The 10,514-nt window shown below is 34.4% G+C and overlaps 3 protein-coding genes across 4 annotated transcripts in view; all 3 read right to left on the bottom strand.

The window, feature by feature from the left end:
* The window catches only part of LOC104266129 (dehydrogenase/reductase SDR family member 11-like), a 3,946-nt gene extending 2,187 nt beyond the window's left edge, over positions 1 to 1,759 (bottom strand). The window contains exons 1-3 of one of the 2 annotated variants that reach the window (XM_009861672.3): positions 1,396 to 1,759; positions 1,050 to 1,330; positions 631 to 920 (exon numbers count right to left, since the gene is read on the bottom strand). In XM_009861672.3, the coding sequence (XP_009859974.1) occupies positions 746 to 920; positions 1,050 to 1,330; positions 1,396 to 1,716 (777 nt within the window). In that variant the 5' untranslated portion in view covers positions 1,717 to 1,759 and the 3' untranslated portion in view covers positions 631 to 745. Of the gene's footprint in view, positions 1 to 630; positions 921 to 1,049; positions 1,331 to 1,395 lie in introns of those variants that run through there. The other variant, XM_009861671.3, reaches the window with a different exon arrangement.
* A 950-nt stretch (positions 1,760 to 2,709) lies between these two features.
* Positions 2,710 to 4,102, bottom strand: LOC100175937 (dehydrogenase/reductase SDR family member 11-like). Its single transcript, XM_002130273.4, has 3 exons — positions 3,703 to 4,102; positions 3,358 to 3,638; positions 2,710 to 2,995 (listed from the first exon to the last, which is right to left on the bottom strand). Exons 1-3 carry the CDS (start codon positions 4,021 to 4,023, stop codon positions 2,818 to 2,820), a joined length of 780 nt encoding a protein of 259 aa, XP_002130309.1. The 5' UTR covers positions 4,024 to 4,102; the 3' UTR covers positions 2,710 to 2,817.
* A 1,172-nt stretch (positions 4,103 to 5,274) lies between these two features.
* LOC100177426 (adhesion G-protein coupled receptor G2-like) overlaps positions 5,275 to 10,514 on the bottom strand; it is an 11,057-nt gene continuing 5,817 nt past the window's right edge. The window contains exons 9-14 of the mRNA XM_026836469.1: positions 9,819 to 9,928; positions 9,186 to 9,393; positions 8,612 to 8,753; positions 8,110 to 8,273; positions 6,818 to 6,988; positions 5,275 to 6,048 (exon numbers count right to left, since the gene is read on the bottom strand). Of these exons, the coding sequence (XP_026692270.1) occupies positions 5,836 to 6,048; positions 6,818 to 6,988; positions 8,110 to 8,273; positions 8,612 to 8,753; positions 9,186 to 9,393; positions 9,819 to 9,928 (1,008 nt within the window). The 3' untranslated portion in view covers positions 5,275 to 5,835. The remainder of the gene's footprint in view (positions 6,049 to 6,817; positions 6,989 to 8,109; positions 8,274 to 8,611; positions 8,754 to 9,185; positions 9,394 to 9,818; positions 9,929 to 10,514) is intronic.

The raw sequence follows: 10,514 nt of genomic DNA, 5'->3' as shown, positions 1-10,514 counted from the left end.
ACTAATCAATATAGATAGCCCAGTCTGCAGAGTATGCTATGGTAGGTGAATGGGCCATTTTGTGTAAAAACTTTGGTTATGCACACCATAGTTTGTCTTAATTAAACTATGAACCAAATATGTATTCAATTATGTAGGATTTCTTATTGAAATTTTTAAATGTACTTTTTTGGTAGGCACCCCTATTTTTATTAATAGCACGCGCACATGCATAACATAACTATCTTGCACTTGCAAGATATCGTCTAAAATTGCCATATTCTGCAGACTGGTAGATTGCTTTATTTTTACAAGCATTGTCTAAACACGAAATTATTAGATCAAGCTTTCTAGTGCTTCCCAATCTAATAATATCTATACAAAACATTGAATACTTAATAAACTGTTCCTTAGCTTACGAATAAGCTGATAAAATCCTAAAAATAACTTTATTTAAGCAATTTATAAAATGTCTATCTAACAGTTATAAAACCCACGGTTTAACTACATAATTTATTCAATTTAAAACAATTTTAATCCTCAATCTATAGTTTAGCTTTAGCATGATGTATACATACCATGACAATAAATCAACCATAAACATACAATTTATTGCCTGTACACGGTAAAGGTAGTGCAAAAAACATTAAAAGAGTAAAAAAGATGCAATTTATTAGCAACAGAGCGATTATGAATACGAATTAATGATCTATAATTACAGAGCATACGGTTGTGATTAAAACAGTACAGTCTGTTGAGGGGTTTTTTAGGTTTTTGTGCGTTTAGAGAAATCATCTGTCGGCCGAACTATAATTTCGTTGATATCCACATGTGGCGGGGCTTGCAATGCATGCAACACAGAATCTGCAATGTCTTCTGCCTTAAGGAAACGCATAACGGAAGCTAGATTTGGTGTGCTTTCTCTCAACTGAGGCATTGCCCTAAAAATAAAGTAGTTAAGGTTAACTTTAAGAACATTGTTGACATAATTGAATGGTTACTGCATTAGGTTTCTTGTGAAAAAAGGGGGTTAATTCGAGTGTATGTAGACTGTGTCCTACGCCCTATACCTGTAACCAAAGTCAGTGAAAGTAGCACCAGGTGAAATAGAAGTGACTCTGATTTGGGAATCTTTGTCACGAAGTTCTTTTCTTAATCCCTCAGTCAAAGCCTTCACAGCAAATTTGGTTGCACTGTAGAAAGGAGCCATAGAACTAATCACATGCGCAACCACACTGCTGATGTTGATCAAATGACCATCATCAACATTGCCAGCCTGCATCAGCTGAATTGCTTCTCGCGTGCAAATAGATAACCCGAGAACATTGACATCAAGCATATCTTTCCAATCCTACATTTGACACAAAAGGTTAAAATGGTAACTCACATTTAATGCAAGCTGTGTTTCTTTCATACCTCAGTTTTGCCTGCAAGTAAAGATGCAGCAAAATGTGCCAATCCAGCATTATTAACCATCACATGCATGGTTCCAAATTTTTCCTTCACAAATTTAAACACTTTTAAAATTTGTGTTTCGTCTTTTACATCACATTTTAAAGGGAACATCTCCCCTTGACCCTTCCCGTTGATTTCTGATGCAATTTGTTTCAGTTTTTCCTCATTTCTTGCACAACCGACCACTTTCATTCCATGACCAACTAATCTTTTGGTGATTGCTTCACCAATACCACTGGATGCCCCAGTCACAACAGCAACTTTACCTAACCATCTATCCATACTGATTTTTCTATATGAATACTTGCAATATCAGTACTAAATTGAACACCAAACCAGTGCAACTGCCTAAAACTCCATATTTTCCAAACTAAATAGCCTAAGTTGAGGATGACTTTGCAGATTTGGGTCAATATTTAAACAACTCTAGTACTGCCAGACTTTTTTCTTTAGCCTGATACAGTGTAGACATCCACTGAATCAACAATGAAAAAATATAGTAGGTAACACTGATTTCCCAACCAGACACACCTTTATTCCTACTATGATAGAATAAATATTAACTCAGATAGACTCTATTTATTGTGTGGACTTTGTCCGGTGATAAGCAGTTTTTTGGTCAGGTGAAGTAATTTTGGTCCAACACAAAATCAATGCAATGACAATGTATTTTAATGTCATTTATCTCTTACTTCTTAAACATATGGCATGAATAGACAGCAACAGATGACTGAATAGTTACACAATAGAAGAATAGCACTGTCTTTTTGTATGACAGTATTCTTTTTTTTTTCTTAGTGTTAGTGTAGGCTATACAAGGTTTCTCTTCAGATATGAATAATATGTAGTTTATATTCTGTTTTATTATAAATTTAAGTTTTATGTGGTCTGGTCAAGTGTGCATACCATATCACAAAAAACCTATGTGGGAATCATACTTTACAACAACAGTTAAAACAGATCTGGTATTTAAGCACAATTAATTACTGGAATTAACTTAAAAGGGCACGGAAATATGCTTAGTCACTTTAATTCACCTGTATTACGTTCTGTTAATAGTTTTCTTACATTGTATGCACTCTGGTGGCTGATAAAACAACATTTTTGAACCCTTAAAAATGTTTTAAAAGACTACCTACAGAATTTATTGAATTTAAAAAAAATTAAACATTATCCTATAGCAGCAAGCATGTACGTATCATGGCAATAAATCAACCATAAATATACAAACTTATGCATGTAAAGATGTCACAATGAAGGTAGAGCCAAAACAAAGGAGGTTACTATTGCATTTTATTAGCAACACAACTAAAATAAATACAAATTAATGATCGTCAGTTACACAGCATAAGGTGTAATTAAAATAGACTATTGAGGTGTAACTTAAAATTTCATGCGCTTAGAGAAATCGCCATCAGTCGGCCGAACTATAATTTCGTTGATATCCACGTGTGCTGGGGCTTGCAAGGCATGCAATACAGAATCTGCAATGTCCTCTGCCGTAAGGAAACGCATAATGACTTCTAGGTTTGGCACCTTTTCTCTCATTTGTGGCATCGCTCTAAAAATATAGTAGTTATAAAGGTTAAATTTAAGAACATTGTTGGGATAAATGAATGAATGTAACTAACTTTAGTTATAACACGGTGTTAATACACCTCCTGCTAGCTTATAAGTTACCATGTATGTTACTTTGTGGGTGATTAGTTTTTTTATGTATGGCTGATAATTTGGACAACCCATTAGTGACAACTGGATTGGAGCAATTGCTGTTAAGTGTTTTGCCCAAGAACACATACGCCCATAATGGTAGCAGTGGAGCCTCGAACCCAGGCGTGCTAACTACTTTGCCACTGAATCGTTACTATATTAGGTTTATTGTGAAAAAGAGTTTAATTCAAGTTTTTATTGACTCTATCCTACCTGTAACCGAAGTCGGTGATAGTAGCACCAGGTGAAATAGAAGTGACTCTGATTTGGGAATCTTTGTCACGCAGTTCTTTTCTTAATCCCTCAGTCAAAGCCTTCACAGCAAACTTGGTTGCACTGTAGAAAGGAGCCATAGGACTAATAGCATGGCCAGCCACACTGCTGATGTTGAACAAATGACCATCATCTACATTGCCAGCTTTCATCAGCTGAATTGCTTCTCGCGTGCAAATAGATAACCCGAGAACATTGACATCAAGCATGTCTTTCCAATCCTAAATTTATTAAACAAAAAGATTAAAAATGCATTTTTCATTTAATGCAACAGCGCTGTTATACCTCAGTTTTGCCTGCAACTAAACTTGCAGCAAAATGTGCCAATCCAGCATTATTAACCATCACATGCATGGTTCCAAATTTTTCCTTTACGAATTTGAACACGCTCAAAATTTGTGATTCTTCCTTTACATCACATTTGAAAGGGAACATCTCCCCTTGACCCTTCCCATTGATTTCCGATGCAATTTGTTTCAGTTTTTCCTCATTTCTTGCACAACCAACCACTTTCATTCCATGACCAACAAACTTTTTAGCGATTGCTTCACCAATACCACTGGATGCCCCAGTCACAACAGCAACTTTACCTAACCATCTATCCATACTGATTTTTCTCTACCAATACTTGCAGTATAAGTAATAATTTAAACACTAAACCAGTGCAGCTGTAGTATAGCAACTGCCTAAAACTCCTTATGTACCAAACTAAATAGCTTTGGATGATTTTGCAGAATTGTGTCAATATTTAAACAACTCCAGTACTGCCAGACCTATTTCTTTAGCTTTGTAGGCCTACAGTGTGATATCCAACAAATGTAGGCAAGGGTGTTTCTTAAACTTTATATGTCTTACTAATACTACTGTACTGTCATGGATTAAATATTAACCCAGAAAGACTCCATTCATTGTGTAGACTTTGTCTGGTGATAAGCAGTTTTAGGTATGTAAAATAAATGTTGGTCCAGCTCAAATTTAATGCAGGGACAATGTATTTCAAAGCTATTTGTTCTCTTAGTTCATGAACCTACGGCATGAATAGACAGCAAAAATAGAACAAATAGTAACACAATAAGTAGAATGTATTGTCTATGACAATAGCCCTGTTTTTTTTTATTGCTGATGGTCACAATATAATACATTGGCACTAAAGTTATCAAGCACAATCCTAAAATAAATCAATTCATTATATTATTTCTTATTTATTTAACTTAAAATTTATTATATTATTTCTCATTCTTAACCATACAATTATGGCAAAAACAAATTTCCAACAAAAAGCGCATTTACACAAAGGTTGAAGCCTTTAAAATGTTATTTTAGTCTGGTCAAATGTGCACATCATATTACAAAGACTTGTGTTAAGATCTACCCTTTAAATAACAATTAAAACATATCTGGTCTTTGGGGACAGTTAGTTGCCGGGTAACAGAACCTTTATTTGTTTCCCTGTATGTGTGATATACTGTTGTAGCCATTAACTGTGCTTTATTTAATATTATAGTTGAGCATATATAAATTTCAAAGATTTTATGTTGTGTCACAGTAACATCTGGTGGAGCACAAGTATGTGCTTTGATGGTTCTGTGTAACTCATAACATAACTGTGTTTTTAGCAATGGGATTGGAACAATGCTGAGAAACTTTGCTTTAGCAGTCTAGCTGAACAACACTGAAACCTTGTCGTGCTGTAATATATTTCTTTCCTCCCTTGTATTCACCACACGACTGTTCTCACTGTTTTTTAGCCTTTGTATTCATTTAATACTCGCCTGTTTTCACTGTTTTCTGTAGCGTGACGTCTTTCTCATGCTACTTAATTATTACTTGTTTGCCATTTGGTTTTAGCAATAATGTGTTGGTACATATGTTTTAAGTATAACACTGGCAGATACCATGATTTAAACATACAAAAAAATGAACAATTTTTTTAGATATGTTGTTATACAGTGCAATCATACATAAGAATAAAAACAATAATTGAAAAATCTTTTTTAATATCTATGCTGCAAAAAATAAATCTTAATTCATAAAAGTACAAATCAAAAAGCTAGTAAATGCTGTTCAACTCATTTTTAGACACAAAAAATACATATTTGTGTAATATTGCAGTTCAGATTTACAGCACTTAACAGTGATAATAGATGATGATCAAAAAATACCCAATAAAAAATTTGCACATCTTAAATTTTCATACTGAAAATGTCATACAGTGTAAATATTTAGAAACATACAAAACATGTACATCTATTGGAATCTGCCTAATAATCCTGTATTATTGTGGGCAGCAGTCCTTGATAAATAGCTACAAGGGCTATAGTAAGACATATAACACAGTTTTGAACAGTTTTTTGTGTGACTGTTTTTACTTCTTCACAGTCCACTTTGGCCACTGGCTGTGTAGGTTTGATTGAAAAATTATACATTAGTTGTAGTTTGCGCTGTATCACCTTCACCGTTAGGATACTTAGTGAGTTCCGAGACTGAATATGAAGCTGTCCTGCCGGACACTTTCCTCATACTGGAGACTGCTGCAGAAGAAGTGCTAGAATACAAGCGTTTAAAGGGTGCGGTCCATACGTTTCTCAAATTTTTGCGGCGCACAGCTGTCAAAAGAAAAATGAGAAATCCCTGGAAAAAAGTAGAACTCGTAAAAATGCTGGAAAACATAAACTAGTAGATAAGTGGCTAGGTGGAGTATTAATTTGAACCAGATTGATACAACATACGTACAGTTTTTGTTTAGAAGAATTTGATGGTAGTATTTTTATACCTAAGAACTATCAGAACCCACAAACATACATTATGAGGTGCTGCTACATATTACACACAATTTTGGAATTCATCATATTGCCTGATACAATATTAGATAAGGATTATAGACAGACAAATTTTCCTAACAATTTAATGGAAATTTGCAGCATGTGCCGCTACAATACCTGGAATGTGACGCTACATTACCTCACCCATAAGAATAAAAAAAAAGGAATGTGAGGCTACATTACCTCACCCATAAGAATAAAAAAAAAGGAATGTGAGGCTACATTACCTCACCCATAAGAATAAAAAAAAAGGAATGTGACGCTACATTACCTCACCCATAAGAATAAAAAAAAGGAATGTAACGCTACATTACCTCACCCATAAGAATAAAAAAAAATGAATGTGACGCTACATTACCTCACCCATAAGAATAAAAAAAAAGGAATGTGACGCTACATTACCTCACCCATAAGAATAAAAAAAAAGGAATGTGAGGCTACATTACCTCACCCATAAGAATAAAAAAAAAGGAATGTGACGCTACATTACCTCACCCATAAGAATAAAAAAAAAGGAATGTGACGCTACATTACCTCACCCATAAGAATAAAAAAAAAGAAATGTGAGGCTACATTACCTGGAGTGTATTGCTCAGTGCAAACAGCCAACTAAATACAGTGACGTAAATAACATCAGTAGAAATCACAAGTAAATATCCGAACACCCATGTCACACCCATTAGTGATGTCATAGTAACTGCTATTGTCATTGTTTGTTTGGTGGTCCTTCTCATGTGCTCGGTGGTAACCTGGAAAAAAAACATAAAAAAGCCTATGAATTAGATATTCCCCAATATATGCACATTTTAAAAGAATATTTAAAAAAAATTGCAAAACAAGTATGCTATGTCTGTTAAATGGTATGTGACACCAAGTTAAATGGTACGTGACACCAAGAAGCGTAATAAATTATATGTTCCCCAATATATGCACATTTTAAAGGAATATTTAATATTTTAAATACAAGCTAAATCGTATTCCCAAGAGTCGCAAGACTTCGCAATGCTGCTGTAATGGTTCGTGACACCAAGTAAGCACTTTAAAGCCTACTCCTCCTACAGGTCGTGTCTTTACGCACACTTTTGTTTCTATTAGAAGTTTAACTTAATTAAAATAAATGGCTTGTCTGTCCGAAGGTGTAGCGACCACGCTTATTTTATTCCAACTAAATGTAAATATGTTTTTAACCGTAAGCGTGTTTTTACAACTGTTTTTTTCGTCACTATATCCTATCTTTTCGTTTAAAATATTTCTAAATCTTCGCTACTGTATTTAAAGAGAAAAATAAAAGTTATTATTATATTATAAAAACCTTAATTACCACTAGGTTGAAGAAATAACCGTTGAGTGACTTGCCCGAGGACGCACACATGTCCCCTATGACAGCAAGGGCTAGCACCAAACCCAGTGTCCCTTTTTTTTATTCTTTATGGATGAGGTCCTTGTCAAGGACCTGGGATTTAGGCCAGATTTGGCCCATTACCCCAGCACCCGGAAAGCCCATTTAAGTCCTTCTTGCGAGCAGTGCCGCGTCACCGCATCGCAGTCAGACGTGTAATATTGGCACCATTTTTTATCCTCGTGTGCTTACGAGTTACTATACTTTTCAACTTTGTGTATGATTTTTATTTGATATGGCTTACAATTTAAACACCCATTAGTGACCGCTGGGTTGGAGCAGTGTCCGTTAGTGTCTCGCCCAAGGACACATACGCCGATCAGTTTTAGTACCGCTGCCGAGCATCGCACCGGGAACACTTTGGTTTCGATGCAGGCGCCTGAACCACCCAGTGTCCTTTACTTTTAATGCTAGAATCTAACCAGTAAACCACAGCACTATTAAAACAGTTTCTTAAGGAAATAGTCAAACCTTTGAGCTATTCTTGTTCAGCTCACGGAAAATTGAAATAAAGACAAAGAAGTTGTACATAAGCATTGCAGCAACTGGTAGAAGGAATCCAAAGTACAAAGATCCACCAGTCAACCAACACATATGGTCAGCTATGTAGGAGGATGATAATGTCGGGTCTATCACTGTAGAAAATGAATGAAGTCATTTTTTATACTTGAATGAAAGATAAATTTATGAAGAGTTATAAATTGGGTAGCCTATTTTAAACTCATTGTCCTTGCTTATGGGAATTAAATATAACTTTGTGGGTGATATTTTGTATTTTTTACAATTTGAATGGTCAATTTTGGTTTTAATAACGTGTGGAATAACATATCAACAAATAAATACCATGCCCCCTAACTACAATCATAAAATTATATAAACTAAAGTTTAAAATACAATCATTTGATATGTAAAAAATATAATAACTTATATTGAAAAACACTTTTATTCAAAATGGCCGTATTTGTTGTTATACCTTTTCCACATAATGTACTTTTTTGTTTTTGATCCACGTAACCCATGGCAACCCCTGCAGTAATAATAACAATGGCTGCAGGTGTAATGTAAGCAAAGGCTGCCATTCTCTGAAGCAATTTACTCTCACTTCCTCGAAACACCTGAAAAACAAGAAATCATGTTGCAATTAATGCTAATGTATAAGCTGTGTATAGATACAGGGGCAATTTTTTTTCAAATTTATTGCTTGATTTTGGTTTAATGGCCTAAACTTTACTATTACCATGTTTAAAACATATAGTACTGTGGAGCAAGATGGGACACATTTAGCACATAATATCCAAATATTCTGATCGTGTTTTACATAATTAACAACGGTATATGAGAGTCGTGAGGATACGTTTTATAATTCTTTGATTATTCTTTGTTTTCTACCAAATCGGACGAGAAAATTAAACGAAAAGTTGTCCCATCTTCCCCCACCCTACTCTACAAAAAGCTCTTGTAACTTAACCAGAGTAAACTGGACAATAAAGAAAAGGTTAAAATCTGAAATGTAAATACTAGCTTTATTTAAGTAGCGTTATTCCAACCTTAACAAGTGACATGTACATGTCATAGCTGTATACAGACATCCAGCACCACGTGGTTAGAAAGAAGTAATGCAGCAACACAGCAACTACTTTGCACCCGGTTCGATTTGATGTTTGCGACACGCCCACCACAAATATGAAGTAAGCAATAAGCAAGTTACTGCAGATGTTCAGTAGAATCTTGGCTGGACGTTTTTTCATTGATTCCCTAAAAAAATAATTTTTTCCATTTTAATCCTAGCCATACTATTTTTCAAGATATTATGTACGTTTAATTTATTACATGTATTTTTGCCTTTTTTTGCGCAGTTAACAAATTTTAGTATATATATTATTAAACATTTTTGATTTTTAGTAGTATACAGTAATAAAAAACAGTATACAATAATAAACCACTATTAAAGGCAGCAAAAATGTACACAAATATGCTTTTTAGTAGCATACACTTTTTAATATATATTTCAGATTTTTGCTTTTTAGTAATATACACTACTTAACTACAGTATACACTAATAAACCACTATTAAAGTAGTATTATATACTATTAAACCATATTTGCAGTAAAAAAAATCTATTTCACCGCTTAAAAATGGAATTTAAATTATCAAAACATTCCAAAGTGTTTTTAAATACCTGTGAAGTGCATGGACTAGGATTGTAACAAAAAGACCAATGATGGATAGAATGCATCCTACATCACTGATGACGCTCAGAACTACGTCGGTTGGTCCTTGTACACTTGTCTAAAAAAATAAAAAAAAAATCAAAATATGAATATATTTTTTTTCTGTTTTTCTGTATAGTTTCAAATTTAGACAACCTATAAGACAGTTATTGCCGCTAAATAAACCAATCAAGCTTATGTAAAGCTGAGGTTCAAACTGATCAATGCAGGCGTGACCTTAAAGAACCTATACTGTATTTATACAGGGCCGTAAATAGGCGCATTTTAGAACCGTTAACAGACACAAGTATTTCTTTATCGACGATTGGGAGCAGACGCGTTCACTATTTAGAGAGAAAAAGCGAGTGTTTCTTTATTAATTTGGGCACCTCACAGCGCGCAATTTAGGCGACAGCCAGTCGTTTTTCAACTATTTGCCCCCTTGATTTATGAATTCAGTAATAGGCATTCGGTAATGATAATCATGTCTGCCGGCAGTTACGCCGGACATTGGAATTATTGGTATTCTGTCACAGCCTGCTATCATGTACATAACACTCAACCACAAAAAGCATTGTAGTAATATTCTAAAGTATTTAAAGTTTAAAGTTCTTCAGACCTGGTGCATTTAATGTAATGTAATGTTACTCATTTATCCTCATGTG

The sequence above is a fragment of the Ciona intestinalis genome, chromosome 10 (assembly GCF_000224145.3).
Source record: "Ciona intestinalis chromosome 10, KH, whole genome shotgun sequence".
Classification (NCBI taxonomy): Eukaryota; Metazoa; Chordata; class Ascidiacea; order Phlebobranchia; family Cionidae; genus Ciona; species Ciona intestinalis.
Note: the sequence above shows the minus strand (reverse complement) of the source record. Positions and strands in the feature narration are given on the sequence as shown.

Excerpts from the sequence above, each read along its gene's own strand:
- LOC100175937 (XM_002130273.4), bottom strand. The coding sequence starts at position 4,023 with ATGGATAGATGGTTAGGTAAAGTTGCTGTTGTGACTGGGGCATCCAGT. Across the intron at positions 3,639-3,702 it reads TAGTTGCAGGCAAAACTGAG|GATTGGAAAGACATGCTTGA; the intron begins GTATAACAGCGC and ends TAATAAATTTAG. Across the intron at positions 2,996-3,357 it reads ATCACCGACTTCGGTTACAG|AGCGATGCCACAAATGAGAG; the intron begins GTAGGATAGAGT and ends CTATATTTTTAG.